The 17890-nt window shown below is 50.0% G+C and overlaps 1 protein-coding gene across 1 annotated transcript in view; it reads left to right on the forward strand.

Annotated features, from left to right (window-relative positions):
- Nucleotides 1-3974: 3974 nt before the first annotated feature.
- The window catches only part of APCDD1 (APC down-regulated 1), a 32470-nt gene continuing 18554 nt past the window's right edge, over nucleotides 3975-17890 (forward strand). The window contains exon 1 of the mRNA XM_068993771.1: nucleotides 3975-4084. Within this exon, the coding sequence (XP_068849872.1) occupies nucleotides 4027-4084 (58 nt within the window). The 5' untranslated portion in view covers nucleotides 3975-4026. The remainder of the gene's footprint in view (nucleotides 4085-17890) is intronic.

The following is a 17890-nucleotide window of genomic DNA, read 5'->3' on the forward strand; positions in this document are numbered from 1 at the left end:
TCTTAGCTCCAATGGAACACTGGAGAAGCCCCCCTCTGATCCTTCTTAAAACTGTCATTTTCTTCAAGAACTGAAAGGCCGGGGATCTCTGAAATTCCAAATGATTTGTAGGATCGCATGCCTTTAGATCAATTTCACAGACATTAGGAAACCAAATTGCGGCCAAAGCTTTAAAGGATTTTGGTCCTTCCGTTTCCCAGTATAACACAAGTGACACTGAGCTGCTCTGTGCTCCCTGAGATATGAGAAACCTTCTGTGAAAATCCAGCCAAGGTGACCATCCAAGCTCTGTGCCCAGCACAGTCCATCCCTGAAAGCCTGCTCATGATCCAGGGTTACTGGGGGAGAGCAAAGGACTGGTTTTCAAAGACTGAGCCAGCTACAGAGGCTCCGAGGATCTTCAATGCTCGTGGGAAAAGACCTCTTGGTAAACATGTGAGCGGCCTTGTGAGTGGGTGACTGAACAGTCCTGGATTCCAAGTGTGCCTCTGAACTGGAGCAGCCACTTTGTGTTTCTTCTTCCCCATCAGCTTGACAAAAGTTATTTATGAGTAGCTCCAAATAGTCTAACATGCTTGCTTATTGATGCTGCTAAGGGCATCTTGTCCAGCTGTGCTTGCCTGGAACTCTACCAACACACCCCAGGACCTGCTCAAGACTTGGTCCTTACAAATGTCCCAGGGAAGTTCCTTGTGCTGGTTTCAGGGGGCCAGCTTCTGAGGTGCAGCCTATAGTCACCTTATTACCTGCCTGGAAATGCCTCCCTTCCAATTCTGCAACTCTAATCATCTATCCAAAGAACTGATGCTTTTGAACTGTGGTGTTGGAGAAGACTCTTGAGAGTCCCTTGGACTGCAAGGAGATCCAACCAGTCCATTCTAAAGATCCAACCAGCCCTGGGTGTTCTTTGGAAGGAATGATGCTAAAGCTAAAACTCCAGTACTTTGGCCACCTCATGCAAAGAGTTGACTCATTGGAAAAGACTCTGATGCTGGGAGGGATTGGGGGCAGGAGGAGAAGGGGACAACAAAGGATGAGATGACTGGATGGCATCACCGACTGGATGGACGTGAGTCTGAGTGAACTCCGGGAGTTGGTGATGGACAGGGAGGCCTGGTGTGCTGCAATTCATGGGGTCACAAAGATTCAGACACGACTGAGTGACTGAACTGAACTGAATCATCTATCCACATGCAATCACTCTAAGACAAACTTAAACCATTTGTTTGTTTGTTTGTTTGTTTATCACTGTTCTCTTCGAGAAGTGAGTACGCTAATATCAACTGCAAAAAATAATATAGAAAATGAGCCCTATACGGAGAACACTCTATCTTTCTAGACCAGTGCAAGGCGGTGAGGGAATTTCTGGGAGCAGCAGCTCTGGCTGGATGTTGAGGGTAGAGCATTTTAAGCGATGACATCACATGTGGAAAATAAACTGGCAAAACAGATTTGACTGGTGACATCATTCTGGCTCTGTTTCTACCACACTAGTAAGACCAGTTGGAAAGACAAAAATGGTCTCAATTTAATGGTTATGATGACACCAAATCATGGCTGACCTGTTGGTTTTCTTTTCCTTTTAAATGACAGGATCAAATAATCATTTATGAAAATTATCACCTAATTGTTTTGCTAACATGCGATGAATGACCTTCACATTTCAATGACCAGTTGCTTGTACATAAATACACCATCCTAACACTCTCTCATGTCATTTGCTTGCTTCAAATATTTCCTGATAGACTAAAAGACGTCCAATGACAAAAGGCATAGAGAAGCTAGACACCTCCCAGTGTGTGTTGTTGGTGACAAGGCTAAGTCCTGTTTAAGCAGTCAAATATGCTGTTTATATCATTCCCAACTAGCCAACATTCACGAAGAAATCAAGTTCCTGTTTTAAACCTGGTTGACCCATGGGCAGCATTCAAATCCCACAGGTCATAATTGACTGCCCAAACCTAGAAACAGACACAAGCAAGGGATGAAGAGTTGGTCCAGAGAGAGATGCTGCAATGCAAGCTCAACTCAGCTATGTTCCAGCTCCATGGTTTTATGACACAACTGTCCCTTCTTTCACACATGAGAGTCTTTCATCCTCCCGATTTACAAACATAGTCACATAACCCTCACCACGTCCTCGTGAGGTAGGCAGGTGGTGCATATTATGATTCCTCAAACTAAAGATGAAAGGTGATAGTGATGGTGATAAAAATTAAAGTACATCAAACAGTATCAGCACCATCACATCAAAAGACCTGTGGCTTTCTCAGAAAAAAAAAAAAAAAGAAAGAAACTGTCACACATGCCCTCATCTCTTTTACCAAGTTTTACGAAGATGCTAAAGTCCAACTAGTGCTGAGAGTCTATAACACAAACAGTTGAATTATTGATGCCTACTTTGAATTATTCTGCTTACTTTGTTCAAAGGGGCAGAAAACTCATGGAAATCACTCCTTCTGTTTTAAGTGTTTTATTTATGAAAAACACCACCAGAGTCCAGAACGTCCTCCCGATTCCACGTGGTCCCTGCTTTTCCTCAGCCAGTGTGAGGTGACATTCAGTCTCCTTTACTGACAAACCTCCTCCTGAGCGCCCAGAAGCCTTGGAGGAGCTCAGAAGAAAGAACTCCAGGCCCACCAGAATGAGCCCCCAAGTCAGCAAGCAAGGCAGCCGCCTTGACCAAAAGCAGCTCCTGGCTGTCCCTGCCTTTGTATATTCAAAGCCCAGGAAAAAACTGAACAAACTCCCAAGACCCACAGACCTTAAACAGAACCAAGCTTTGGGCTGGGAGGCAGGAGAGATAGGGGGAGACCGACAGGGAGTGTGCCCCTGAAATTTTCCCCCTGTCCCCACAGGTCCTCCTCTCCTGGAAGGAGACTGGAAGAGGGGTCTGCATCCCTCGCCGTGCTTGCTCGTGAAGCCCCCAGGGGGAGGCTCTCAGCATCCTCACCGGGGTGGGAGGAGCCTTTTCTCCCTTGTGCCACCTCTCCTCTCCTCTCCTTCAGTCGCACAAACACCTCAAGCTTGGAATGCGGACCTCTCTTGGAACCCACTGGAGACCCCGGCCTTGCAGCGCCCCACTCTTTGTCCCCCACTTGCACAAGTGGGGAACACTTCCCGGTGAGAGGAGGGAAGACACCAGTCCAGAGCTGCCCGGAGTGGGGCGGGCAGGGACGGGGAGGAACATGTGTTCCCCCTTTCGGGAGGGGGTCCCGGGCCTAGAGCTGTGAAACCCTTGCAGGAGAACCTGTCCTAGAGTGGGAGTCGAGGAGGAGGGAAGGGGGAGAGGCCTGGGGGAGGAGAGGGGATAAGGTTTGAGAGGAGGAGCGCGGCAGGGCCGCGGGATAAGAGGAGGGAGACGATGAGGGGAGATCCGGAGGGACAGGAGAGGGGAAAGGAGCGAAGGGGCGACGATGGGGCGGAGCAGGGCCTGCGGAGCCCAGCGCCCTTCTAGTCCCCAAGGGGTCGGGAGGCTCCCCGGCCCCCTAGGCCCCGCCCATCTCCCCGCCCATCTCCCCGCCCATCGCCCCGCCCATCGCCCCGCCCCATTCAGCTCCCGTTCTCGCTCCGCCCTCCAGGCCCCGCCCCATCCAGCCCCTTCCAGTCACCCCTCCCCGTTCAGGCCCCGCCCCCGCTCCGTCCCGCCCCTGGCCCCTTACAGCCCCCGCCCCGGCCCCGCCCCGTTCCCGCCCCGCCCCCGCCAGGCCCCGCCTTGCCTCTTCCCGCGGCGGCGCCCTGGAAATATGAAGAGGCATAGCGGCGGCGGCCAGTGCAGCTCGGAGCGGCGGCGGCGGCCGGGCGGGCGCGGGGCGGCCGGGCGCGCAGGGCCGGTCGCGGGGCGGGAGGCCGGGAGCGGAGGGGCCAGGCCGGGCATGGGGCGCGCGGCGGCCGCCTGAAGCGTGCCTGGCCCTGTCCCCGCGCCGCCGGGCCGCGCCGCCCGGACTGCGGGCGGGTCCCGGGGAGCTGGGTCCCCGGACGGCGGGCGGTGCGGCGCGCGCGGGCGGTCCCGGAGGAGGCCCGGAGATGTCCTGTGTGCGCCGCCTCCTGCTCACATCCCTGTTCCCGGCCCTCCTGCTTCACGGTGAGTCGGGGGTGGGGGTGGGGGGACGGCAGCCGAGGGTGTCCCCGCGGGGACTCCCTAGAATCGAGATGACCCCACGGCCAGGCACAGCCCCATCCTGGGCGCCCTGGAAGACGCTCGCGTTCCCGGGCGTCGGCCGCGCTCTCTGGGAGGGCGCGCGCTCGGACTTTCCATCCAGGTCCCACGACACTTGCGTCCACTTCGCGGGGCTTCGGACTACAGACCGTCAAGGACCCGCTGGCTGTGCGCCCTTCACAGAGTGTCAGAGCGCAGGGGGCTCGCGCTGAGCTCCAGGCTTTCGGGAGACCGTACAGAGGACTGTGATCAATTCAGGGGAAAAGCAGCTTGGGTGTTCTTGCGCGCCCCTCGGAGAACGAGTGTCTTAAGGGGCTGAGGAGGGGTCTGTCCCAGGTGGACCGGTAGGTTCTCTGGAGGCACTTTCAAGGAGTGGGGTACTCGCAGCAACAGAGGGGCAGTAATTAAAACTAGTCCCCTAAGTTCTCCGGAACCTGAGCTTGCTTCTCTCCTGCTCTCGTGGGTTTTGTTTCTGCTTCGTGTGTCACATGTTCTCAGCGGACCCAGTAAACCCCCAGCTAGAGAGCAGCAGGCTTTACAAGTGCTCCAGAAATTGCACTAAAGAAAGTAAGACAGCATTGCTCCGGGCTGGAAAGGCGGACTTGTGGGGCTGGTTGGTGGCAAGCACGTGTGCTGATCCGGATGTCTTGGGTCAGCTTTCCCTACAGGTGAACGCCTGGCCCTTTAGTTGAGTGTCCACCAGGAGCAGAGCTCTCCTGTCTCCACACCCACCATGACCTCTGCACGTCAGATCAGCAGGTCAGCACCCTCGTGGCCTCTAGGTTTCTGATCCAGCTTCAGAAGGCGGTCAGGCAGTGACCCCTCAGACCATCTAGCAGAGGGAGGGGCAGCACCCTGGGAGCCCTGAGCGGCTGTTTTCTCTGTCGTCCTGCTCAGACAGGCGGCGTGGGCAACACGGCTCAAAGGGCCCTGTGAACCAGTTGGGCTGGGCCAGACCTGCCAGATGGCCAAGGTGTACCCAGAACCCCAGCAATCCAAGACTTTCAAAGTCAGGTTGGAAGACTCGCAGTTCGAGGGCCAGAGAAAGAGAGGTGTAATTACAGGGTTGCGCTCCTCGGCCCATCTGCTTGGAATTACAGAGCAGTCTTCATCTTTGGCTGAAACATGAAACAAATCAGAGCCCACGGGCAGATCAAACGGCAGCTGCTACCCACACCAGAAATGAGAGGCAGAGAGAGAGGATGAAGGGGAGAGTGTCCCCTAAAAAACCTCTTATCGTAGTTGAAGGAAATCGGGCATATGGGTGAATGCCTTTAAAGTGAAAAAAGTACTTGAAGTTGGCATGAACATAATTTTTTTTTTTTTTTTTTGCACAAGGCCATTTGCCTTTTGGACTACAAAAGCCATCCTCAGAGACACAGCCTAGGCCAACCTGTCCTGAATTTTTCCTCCTTGTTTTGGGGGGTGGAAGTTATAACCAGACTTCCTGCACCACAGTGCAAGCTACGATAGTGCCAATGGGTAAAGGGAGCCCAAGTGCAGCCTCAGTGTGGCTCGAATCTAGCCCCAGATCTCTGGACTCCTTGGGGTCGGGTTTTATCCAGACCCACAGTGTGCCAGGAGGGAGTCAGGAAGGGGAAGTAAGCCAGTGGGGCCAGCCCCTGTGCATGTGTGCACATGAGTGCATGTGTGTGTACATGTGTGTGCACGTGTGTGTGCAGGCATACATGTGATGAAAGGATGTAAGATTAAAAAAACAAGGTTTGCCAAGTTTAAGGGGATGACGAGGATAATCCTACAAAAAGTCATCCCATTTCAAAGTGAACCTCATGTGGCAAAATTATGCACACTGATGTTGCCCACAGACCAGCTGTGCTTGTGGGGGCTCCAGCACAGAGGAGAAAGTGAGGGAGTGGTCCTTTTGGGTATAAATCTCTGTGATCTGAGAGAGGCTTGCTTGTTACAATGCCTTAGGGTAGTGTAGAGCACCAGGAAAGAATTGAGTATTCTCCCTTTCCCCTTTTTCTGACCTATTTTTACTTACTTGAAGTACTTTTAACAAAATATGGGCATTAATCCATCTAACCCAAGGGAGTGGCTTCAGAGTGTGTCCTACTCTGTAGTTAGGGGTCTTGCAAGTATTTAAAGATTCTGTAGTAACAGATGGAGCTTGATCGTTTATCTTAAGAGAAGTCATCAGTCTGAAGGAAACTGCCTGCACTCTTTTAGAATGGCTTAATGATTTTTCTCCTGGTATTGGAAAAGATCCTGATGCTGGAAAATATTGAAGGCAAGAGAAGAAGGGGGTGGCAGAGGATGAGATGGTTAAATAGCATCACTGTCTCAATAGATATGAGTTTGAGCAGACTCTGGGAGATAGTGGAGGACAGGGAAGCCTGGTGTGCTGCAGTCCGTGGGGTCACAAAGAGCCGGATATGACTGAGTGACTGAATAGCAAAAACAACCTTAGGATGCCATTTGTTTATTTATTAATATGGTAGCAATTAGTAGATTAAAACGTATTTTCTATGGTGATGCATGTACTTGGGGCCAACTTTAATTAATTTAGTTCCTGACATCATTTATAGATTATTTGTTCCACCAAGAAGTCTCATTAGTAAGATTACAGAGTGTACAAGACCTTCAGGAAGATTCCAGGTGAAGATGCTGGAGAAACTATTGTGTTTGGCATCTGATCTTTGTTCAGTTTGGGGGTTACTTTTATTTCAACTCAGGCAAGTCATAAATCACCCCTAGATCCTATTGGTGAGTAAATTAGGGTCTGGCAAGACAGGAGCCTTTTGTTTATTTTAGCTTAAAAAAAAAAACTGTATATGTGGTGAGAGACCCAAGTTCAAAATGTGACGATGTGAAAGCATGAGTGTCAGTTTTACTTTCCCCTCCTTCACCTCCTGAGAACAATTGCATTTCTTAGTCCAGATAAAGCTGGTTGAATGTCGTGAAGGTCTGCAGCTGAGGGATGTCCCTTGTTGCTGTTTTCTTTGTTTTGATGAAAAGTCACAAAAGTCATCTGGCTCCAGAACACAGATTAACACAAGGTATTTCAGAATAAGTGGTGCTGTCACGGGCCCCGAGTGCTGATTCTCTCTGCTGATGGAAACAAAAGGTTTGGCTAAAGTTTTGGAGCCGATGTTGGGGAGATGGTCTTCTCCTCAACTCTGTTTACTTTGTAGCATTCGTTGACTTTTCTGAAATGGGAAGACACTTTTGAGCTATTCTCTTTCACTGAAATGTAGTCTCTTAAAGTTAAAACAAAAACAACCAAAACTGTGGATTACCAAAAGATTGTTTAACCAACAGAATGCAAGGAAACATTGCAATAGGGTAAAATAGAATCTTTGAAATATGATTTTTACTGAAGGCAGTTCTTGTGACCAAAAAAACATTGCCTTTCCTGTACCTTTCCCCCCTTAGTCATAAAATATAATCTTGAAAAGAAGTAGGACTCAGCTGCTCATAGCAGGGAGCAAGGGTCGTAGGCAGATGGTAAATATTCTTTGGTGGAAGAAACCGACCGGCCTCAAACATGTGGCTGAGCTGACTCGTTGTAGCTGTGTTCCTTCTTTTTCTCCCTAAGTGAGTAAAGAGCTTAACACCAGTGGGAGACAGGGCTGTGCAAATGGACATCGTTAAGGGACTGATGACAGCCTGATAGAATCGACTGAAGGGAAGCACAAAACATTTGGGACTAGAAATGTGAAAAAGTACTTTGGTGATTGTGAGCATCTGCTGGAAGCTTGCGTGGCGTGAATGTCTTTAGGAGCCTCTGCGTGGGGTGGAAGTGATCCCGGGGAAAAGCTCAGGAGAGTCTGTCACCATCCCAGAAGGAGCGCCTGCTGTGTCCTGACATTGTGTGCACAGGCCGTTTAGTTCTTCTCACTTTGGGAATATTGGAAAGTCGTGTAATTGGAGGAACCTAGGTCAGAGAAAGGATGTGAAGTCACCCTGCAGTGACTGAGGGTCTCCTGTTCTCGAAGGGTTTTCTAGCCTCCTTCCTTCAGCCATTCAGTCACCAGGTCTGTCTACCAGGGCCTCCTGGTGCCTGTGTCCTTGGCAGCTGGAGACAAGGCTGGGAGGAGGGGCAGCCCCTTCCTGAAGATTCCTGAGAACACCTGGGGAAGGGGAGAGCTTATGGAGAGCCCAGAGCCAGGAGGTTGGCGCGCTGCCCTGACTGCAGTGTTTCTCCCTTCTGGGAGTCCCACACTCCACACACTCACACACCATGCACATAGACACACCATCCACACACACACACCATAACATATACACTCACACCATAACACACACACACACACACACACACCACATACACACACTATACACATATACGTACACACACCATACATACACCACATATACACATGCCCCACACACACACCATACACACACACACATCACACATACACATACTATAACATATATACACACACCACATACACAGTAACACACCATACATATAGACACACACACCATGAACACACCAAACACATATACATAGCATGTATACACACACCATACACCACACACACACATACCATACATACACCATGTACACACACCACATACACATACACCATACACATATATACACGTGCCACAGACACGTTCACACACACACAGACACACACCAGGTATACACCATGCACATATACATACCACACACACACCATACACATAGGTACCACACACACACACCATGTACACACCATGTACATACATACTGTGAAGACCCCACACGCATACACACACAATGCCCAAACACCACACACACACACCGTGCACACACATACACGCAGACACACACCATATACATAGTCACACACACCTCACACACACCTCACACACACACATGACTGTGGCGAGCAGTCTGTGGTGGCAGCCCTCAGCTCCAGGCCCAGCGGGCAGAACTGCCATCTGTGGTTCAACCCCAGCGTCTGGCCCGGACACCGAGGCCTTAGAAGAAAACGACTTAGAGAATTACCTCGTTTTCATCTGAAGTTAAATGAAAGCAGGAGTTTGAAATCTTGACTTTATTGTGTTTCTCATAAAGGGAAAATGCTTTCAGATAAGAAAGTTTAAAGACTGGCAAAAGCAACTCTCTCAGCTTTGAACTCCAGAGACATGGAAATAAAAACAAGAGCATGGTGAGTGTAGGTGCCTGTCTGGAGTGAACTCCAGCTTTTGTTCCAAAACATGGCAGCCGTGTGGGCGGTGGAGCAGCCTGCCGACCTCACGGCCCACTCACCATCTCGAGGGCCCCCTTCATGGGCTGGGCAATGTCTTGGTGGAGTGATCACTTGCATGTTCCCCGTTGTCCCGTCGTCTCTCCATGGATTTGTCTGCATCACAACACTCCACCCAGAGAGGCATCCTTGCTCTTGTGCAGAGGGATGCAGGTCACATTGCATCCAGGACACAAAGGTGCATGGTGAGCGGGGATGGGCTTTCAGAGACACGCTGCCCTCCAAAACCAGCATTGTGCATGTCTTGATCTTATACTTACTTGGCTGTTTTGATATAATTTTTTTAAGCATTAAAGCACCTTTGCAGTGACTACCCAGGTCAGAGGTGACTTCAGTCCCAAGTGTCCAAGTGTGCCTGGAAGTGTTTCCTTCCCAAATGATTCTCACTTTATTGTGTGGATGGTGGTTTGGAGTGTTGGGTCCTCAGTCTAGATGGGCAGGTGAGAAGCTGCAGAGTATATCGAGGGGACTCAAATCTTTTAAATGTTACTGAGAACTTGGGGACGTGGCCACACACCATATTTCTCCCCATGCTTCTCTTCATGTGTCAGTGATGGGGCCGGCCTCGTATAATACAACCTTGCACCCAGTAGGCCTGCAGCCACCTGCTGAGGGGTGAAGGTTGGTTCTGAGTCACTACTCTGTCCCCCACCACGCCCGTCCTTCACCTTCTGTCTGATCCTGTCAGTGGCCTTGCTCACTCTTCAAGAACACCGTGGGTTCAGGGATCAGCGTGGGTGATGGAGAAATACTGCATTTGTCCTTGTTGAAGCCAGTGTTCAGGGGTGCTTACTGTAAGCAGAGCCTGGCGACTTGGAGGCTGTAAACAGTCACCTGGCCCCATGGGCCTTGAACTTAGTGCACAAATCCCTGGGTAAATGGTTAATCCTGTGTCTCCTCTCATTTGGGGAAATTCGGTCTTCTATTTGCTGTCTCTGGGAGGTTTCACTGTCTGAACAGTAGACTGTCAATCATGGTAGAATAAAGGTCATTCTGGAGTCATTTAGGATCTCTGTTGTGAGTGATTTTGCCTGTGGGAATGAGTCGTTCTCACACACACATGCAGGAACACACATGCACGCACACACCCAGGCATGTGAACACACCCTCCAGAGCCCCAGGAACTCATGTAGTTCTCTGCAAGAGGTCATCTATGAAGTTGTCCCCTGAGCCTTCAGGAATTAATTTGTTTTCAGCAAGAGAACAGTCTCCTTTCAGGGTCCATGTTTTCCTCCCTCCCGTACTTGAAAGAAGCTGCCCCGTTGTCATAACCATTTGATCTGGGCCCAGGCCTGAGACTTTTCTTCCAAGGAGTAAGCGTCTTTTAATTTCATGGCTGCAATCACCATCTGCAGTGATTTTGAAGCCCCAAAAAATAAAGTCTGACACTGTTTCCACTGTTTCCCCATCTATTTCCCATGAAGTGGTGGGACCAGATGACATGATCTTCGTTTTCTGAATGTTGAGCTTTAAGCCAACTTTTTCACTCTCCTCTTTCACTTTCATCAAGAGGCTCTTTAGTTCTTCTTCACTTTCTGCCATAAGGGTGGTGTCATCTCCATATCTGAGGTGATTGATATTTCTCCCGGCAATCTTGATTCCAGCTTGTGCTTCTTCCAGCCCAGAGTTTCTCATGATGTACTCTGCATATAAGTAAAATAAGCAGGGTGACAATATACAGCCTTGACGTACTCCTTTTCCTATCTGGAACCAGTCTGTTGTTCCATGTCCAGTTCTAACTGTTGCTTCCTGACCTGCATATAGGTTTCTCAAGAGGCAGGTCATTACCATTCCCATTCCTCAATTTTTAATTTGTACTGGGGCACAAAGGCACCTGTTCAGTGACTGGCCAGAGTCACCTTGAAGCCTAGAAACAGCCCCTTTCTACCTGTGCTGGTGCTGTTTAACCTTTGAGGTGCTCTTTTCCTTGTAGTCATTTGCAACAAAACTTAACCAATGAGACCTGATGAGCTAGTCTTCTCAACTGACCAAAACATCTAGACTCCTTAGTTCACCAAAACCTTGATGTTACTTGTGTGTGCATCATACATGTGTGTTTCCTCGCTCATATGGGAAACACAGAGAGGGGGACCCTCTCATGGCCTAAATAGGACTGTCACCTGCTCACCCATGACGGCTGCATCCAGAGCACCACCCACAGGCACTGCTGTTCCTGACAGTGACCTCACTGTGCATCGCCTTAAGAACCTGAGAGACCGTCATGTCAACTGCACTCAATGTTCAATGGCAGAATTGTCAACAACCAGACATGGCGATGGGGCTTCCCAGGTGGTGCTAGTGGTAAAGAACCCACCTGCCAATACAGGAGACTTAAGAGACTCAGGTTCGAATTGGGTTGGGAAGATCCCCTGGAGAAGGGAATGGAAACCCACTCCCAGCATTCTTGTCTGGGAAATCCCATGGACAGAGGAGCCTGGAGAGCTACAGTCCATAAGGTCCCAAATAGTTGGACACAGTTGAAATGACTTAGCACAGCACAACACACAGCACAGCAGATGTGGTGATTAGCCAATGCACTTCTGATTATACCGATGATCTAATCAAATGGAGGGTTTTAAAGTTATTATGTATGCTAAGACATTCACTATTATAAATAATAAGTACACTCAGGTAGGAACTGCTATCACAATCACCACCTTGGAGTTGGATGTTGATTTAAGCTGTTGAAGATGGGTGAAAGTGGACCCTTAAGTATTTTGCAAGAGTTTATTTCCAGACTTAGTACTGCGTTAGTAATACTCCTGGTTTCCTCTCTCTGTCTTTCCCTCCCTCTTTTCCTTTTTAAATACCTTCTTGGTGAGACCTCTCCCTACCACATGCCAGAGATGGTCCGTGCCTCTCTAGAACCACAGAGAAGATTTACTGCTTGTTGAAAGCAATTCCCTTCTCTCATCTTACTCACGTATTCAGGCAAAAATGATACACTGAGCCATGGCAGAAGCTTCATAATTGATCCTCCTGCTGCTCATCCCTCCAAAAAAGGGAAAAGCAGTCTTTCCCAAATGGAATCTTTATCCTGTGTTAGTTTACTTAAAAGCTTTGGGTTCCTCTTCCCTGGGCCAGCCCACTCCATGCTCAAGGTGACATACATACACAGGGCTCCGTCCTTGGCCACACCGGGGTCTCTCCTCCATGAGGCCTCTCCACCCTTCCTCCTTGTGTTGGGCTTGGGCTGCAAACTGCCTTGACCACGTCCACTGTCTTCAGGACACAGCAGCCCCTCCAGGAACCCCCAAGGCTAAACTCAGAGCCTATTCCCCCCTCACGAGCCCTTCCATAAGCCCTGGGGTCTGGTTTCTCCCCCAACTGTAGGATGTGCCTACAGAGTGAATGCCTGGCCCTCTGGAGCCTTTCTGATGGTGTGAATGAGTGAGTTGCTAGTTTCAGTCCCAGATTTGGAGCTGACACAGTCCTGGCAATGCGAGAAAATGGGGCCCTGAGTTGGCCAGAAGTCTAAGACTGGTCTTGGAGGGTACCCCATGGCTGACCCTGGGAAGGGAGTCCTGGGGTATAAGGAGTGGGGGGGTGCCACATGGCCTCCCCTACAGCTGAACTAGGTGCCTCACCTGGCCTTTTCACTCCCAGCTGTTGATTGAATATTAGACAGAGCCTGGCTCAGATGCTAAAGAATCCACCTGCAATGCAGGAGACCTGGGTTTGATCCCTGCATTGGGAAGATCCCCTGGAGAAGGAAATGGCTACTCACTTCTGTATTCTTTTTTTAAAAAATAAAGGATAATTGCTCTACAGAATTTTGTTGTTTTCTGTCAAACTGCAACATGAATTAGCCATAGGTATACATATATCTCCTCCCTCTTGAACCTCCCTCCCATCTCCCACCCCATTCTGCCCCTCTAGGTTGATACAGAGCCCCTGTTTGAGTTTCCTGAGACATTCAGCAAATTTATTTTACAAGTGGTAATGTAAGTTTCCATGTTACTCTCTTCATACATCTCACCTTCTCCACCCCTCTCCCCATGAGTCAGTTCTCCATGTCTGTTTCTTCATTGTGACACTCCAGTATTCTTGCCTGGAGAATCCCAGCGACAGAGGAGCCCAATGGGCTACAGTCCATGGGGTCACAGAGTTGGACACAGCTGACTAACACTTTTCACTTTCACATGGGGCAGGTGTCCACGATTCACACCAGGCAAGCTGGGTGAGTGTTGGCAACCCCCATCCAGAGCTGACCCTTAGAGACAGCTTCTCCTGCCTGCTCCCACTTGACCCCTTCGGTTTTGCTTCCTAAGAACCATTAAGGTGATAGGTACTTTGAAGGAAAAAGATAAAAAGAGAATAAATTTCAGTCCCATTTCCCACCCTAAAGATTCATCCCCACCTGGTGAGTAGCCCTGTGTCCCAGGGAGGGGTTGTCTATTGAGTCCTCAATCCTGCTGGCCTCCTGGGCAACACCTCACCTGGCCCCCAGTGTGGCTCGTTGTCCAACAGGAGCAGCAGCAAGATGGAGACTGGTGTCTAGAAGTCCTTTGCCTGCTCTCTAATGATGTGCAATTGGTAGTTTGAGGGTTTTCTTTCTTCATTCCCTGGTTATAAAGCTGCCTGTGGGCACCCTCTCTGGGTGGCCCCTGCCTCCTGCACAACCACACAGTCCTGAGCACCATGCCCTCTTCCCCTGCCCCTGAACTGACCTCCTCCCCAGACCTGGCCACCATCCACACTGGTCCTCGGACATCCAGCCCAGCGAGACCTTGAGAGTCTCCATGTTGGAAAAACTCAGCTTCATTCTTCTTTGTGCTTCCAGCCCCTACGCTGCACAGACTGGCAGCACGTGGGCACTTGCTACGGTGAGTAGTGCTTGTCACCGGCCTTGGGCCCCCACGCTCCTCTCCATCTGGGTCACCAGTGAGTCGGCTGCTGGGAGCCCAGACCTCTGGGCACTCTGTCCATGCAGAGCTCAAAGCGCATCAGGCTCAGGGGGACTCTCCATTATGGTAGCCATTCTGTTATTTAGGAAGGGCTTTCTCAGGGCCTCTAAGAGCCTGATCATCATTTAAAATAAAAGCATGCATGCATGCTAAGTCGTTTCAGCCTTGTCCAACTCTTGGCAACCCCATGGACTGTAACCCATCAGCATCCTTGGGATTCTCTAGGCAAGAATACTGCAGTGGGTTACCATGCCCTCCTTCAAGGGATCTTCCTGACCCAGGGATCAAACCCACGTTTCCTGCGGCCCCTGAATTGCAGGTGGATTTTTTACCACTGAGTCACTGGGGAAGCCCTAAAATAATAGCAACTAACATCTAATAAGAACCATGTGCTACAGGAAATGCTCTTGGCGAGTCCTGAGACTGACTCCAGGACCCCGCAGTACTGTCACCTCCTCCTTACAGGTGAGCGCACGGGAGCTTGTGGGGTGCAGTGATGGGTTTGTAGTCACGGTGCCATCGTGTATTTCATCGGTTGTAGGACTGATATCTTTTCATAAATAACGTCTTTACAGTGGGTGTGCATCTTCCAGTCGCCGTGAGCCTGTGGGTGGCAGTCATGCTGGGGACGTGGGTCTTCACCTGCATGAGCCTGGACCCAGCTGCCTGTACTGTCCTCACCTCACTTCCTCTCTGTGCGCTCTTGTTACTCTCCATCTGTGGCATAGTTGCCAATAGCTGGGTCCTGAAAATAGAGTGAAAGTTTGAGCCAGGTGTTAGAATTCACTTGTAAATTCCACTCTCAGTGCTGAGAACAAAAGTGAAAGTAAGTGAAAGTGAAGTTGCTCAGACTCGTTAAGACCCCATGGACTGTAGCCCACCAGGCTTCTCCAACCATGGAATTTTCCAGCATGAGTACTGGAGGGGGTTGCCATTTCCTTCTCCAGGGGATCTTCCCCACCCAGGGATTGAACCCAGGTCTCCCGCATTGCAGGCCGACACTTTACCATCTGAGCCACCAGGGAAATCCACTCTCAGCACTGAGAACAAAACCAGGGTGGAAATCAGGCAGACCAGTAGTGTGTGGGTCAAGTGTTTATCTCAGAGTGAGGGTGGGAAGTAACTGCCCTTACATGTTTCCTCACTGAGAAACAGTTATGTGGAAGGGAAGATGCCCATGAAAAGACGAGGCTGTGTTTGAGCTTTGTTGTCAAGATCCTTGTAGAGCAGAGCCATTACTGTCCCGAGTGAAGCTTTGCAGCTGAAGGCTGGATCTCTCTGCAGAGATGAAGCAGTCAGAGGCCATGCTCTGAGGGTGTCTGGGCACTGCTGCTAAGGCCTGTGTCGTCCTTTAAATGCAGGTGCTTTTTGTCACTGGTAATAAAATAATGATGTATCTTAACAATCACTGAAGTCTTGGGCTTGATGAAATCTGTTAAGTGACTGATTTGGTTTCAAACCCAAGCAGCCCAGCTCCGGCATTTCACCCACATCCACTCCCTTCCAGCTTTCCTTAGCTTTACGGGAACACACTTGCAGAGTGTAAAGGGGTTTATATAAATCAGTTTTAGCACAGAGCTTGGCTTGGTTGATCTGAGAGTATGGCATCTTGACGGAATGCTGAGTGTCACATTTAAAAGAGAATCTTCCCCAGTTTCCAGTGTCTCATGACTTGAAGACTTGAAGTCTTTTTTTTTTAAGCCACATAACAATTGCTCACACAATTGACTCCTCAACAGATGGCAAGTTATACTGTATTATTTCTTTGTTTCATTCCCACCAGGGGACTCAGGAAGTGCTTCCTATTGTCGGTATGATCACGGCTCTTGGGGCTGGTGGAGGCACCCCCCGCCTCCAGCCTCAAGTTCAGAGCCAATTGAGAGAGGTCCACACAGGTGCCAGGCAAATGGGGACTAAAACCCTGGAATTGGGATAGATACCCCACCAGAAGACACAGTGCGGGTGGGTGTCCATGTAGGATTGCTAACAGGTCACCCCTGACTTTTCCAGACTTTCCTCCTTCTCAGAGCCACAGCTTACCTACTGAAGGGGCCTCACTGTGGGGCTGGCAGAGGGGCTAATCAAAGTGCATGTGTTTTGAAAACAGGCTGGCTTTGCAAAGAGAAATAGCCAGGTTAACAGGCTTGTGTCCTGCCTGTTTCCTTCTCCTCTCTGGGGAGGGTCGGGAATGGAGTACCCAGCACCATTGCTACAGCAGAAGGGCCTTCACTGGGATGGAGTTCAAGGCCACAGGAAAGGGCTCCTTACTTAACAGCCCTAACCATTGGTGTCGACACCACCTGATGGAGATTTCTGAGTTTTAGCGTCACCACATTCCCAGGTGGCACTACTGGTAAAGAACCCCCCTGCTGATGGCAGGAGACATAAGAGACATGGGTTCGATCCCTGGGTCGGGAAGATCCCCTGGAGGAGGGCATGGCAACCCACTCTAGTATTTTTGCCTGGAGAATCCTATGGATAGAGGAGCCTGGTGGGCTACAGTCCATGGGGTCGCAAAGAGTTGTGCACAGGTGAGCACACACACATGCACACACTCTAACTCGGGTGTGATTCACATGGTTTGGCCAAACAGAGTTGGTGGTGACATAGCATTTAACATTTATTATGAAACGATTACCACAGTCAGTTTTGTTAACACCCATCTTTTATTATTGTATGTTTGTCTAATAGTGGTTTTTTGGTTTTGTTTTTTGCTAACACAGTGTTGAATACCTAGTGGGTCCACAATAAAGACCCATAAGATCATGAGTTACTTCAGGAGTGACTCTCAGAAGGAACAGCAGGCTTTCAGAAAGACAGCTCCATCTGTTTTCATTGCCTTTTCCTGAACACACCGTGGTATGCACATTTTGGCCAACCTGGTCCACGTGTACTAAAGAGACGTTTCATCCTAGGTCCCCTCTACCCTGGAAAACATTTACAAGTGTTCAGTCTTCTTGCAGTCACTCTTATTTTAAACCATGTAACATATGTTTGTTTGTCACCAACTTTGAGCAGCAGCTTTGGAAAATCACTGGGGGAAATGTCACCCCTGCCCCCTTGGAGGGCGAGTGGAGGACTAGCATCACCTTTAGAGGGTATCCACTTGGAGACTGATGAGCCCCAGATGCATGAGGTAGCGTGAGCAGAAGGGAGCCCCTATGGCATGGTGTTTCCTGAGCTCCATGGGCCTCTCCCATCATCTCCTTTCACCCTTTTGCTGAGGCCACTGCTGTCTGTGTGTCACTGGCCTGTCCACCTTCCCGACCTCCCTTCCCACCATCCTTCCAGCCTTGTCTCCAGCCTCGGTGGCCCTGAGGCACGGGCTTCTCTCCCCTGCAGCCCTGCACAGCTGCTCCCAGAGGTATGGCCTTGTTGGTTGGTTCAGGAAACTGGCTTTGGGCTCTGGCTTTGCTAGGGACTCTTCAAGTGACATCATGGAAGTCACATTCATTGTCTCCCCAGCTCCCATATTCTCAGCTAGGCAAGGATCTCCTGAGACCCTTTCCTACTGAGGTGTGTGAATTCCAGGAGAGCAAGAACAGCCACAGACCCTACGTTTCCCACCTGGGGGACGTCCCTGCCTCGGGGAAGTTCCT

This window comes from Capricornis sumatraensis, chromosome 21 (genome assembly GCF_032405125.1).
Source record: "Capricornis sumatraensis isolate serow.1 chromosome 21, serow.2, whole genome shotgun sequence".
Taxonomy (NCBI): domain Eukaryota; kingdom Metazoa; phylum Chordata; class Mammalia; order Artiodactyla; family Bovidae; genus Capricornis; species Capricornis sumatraensis.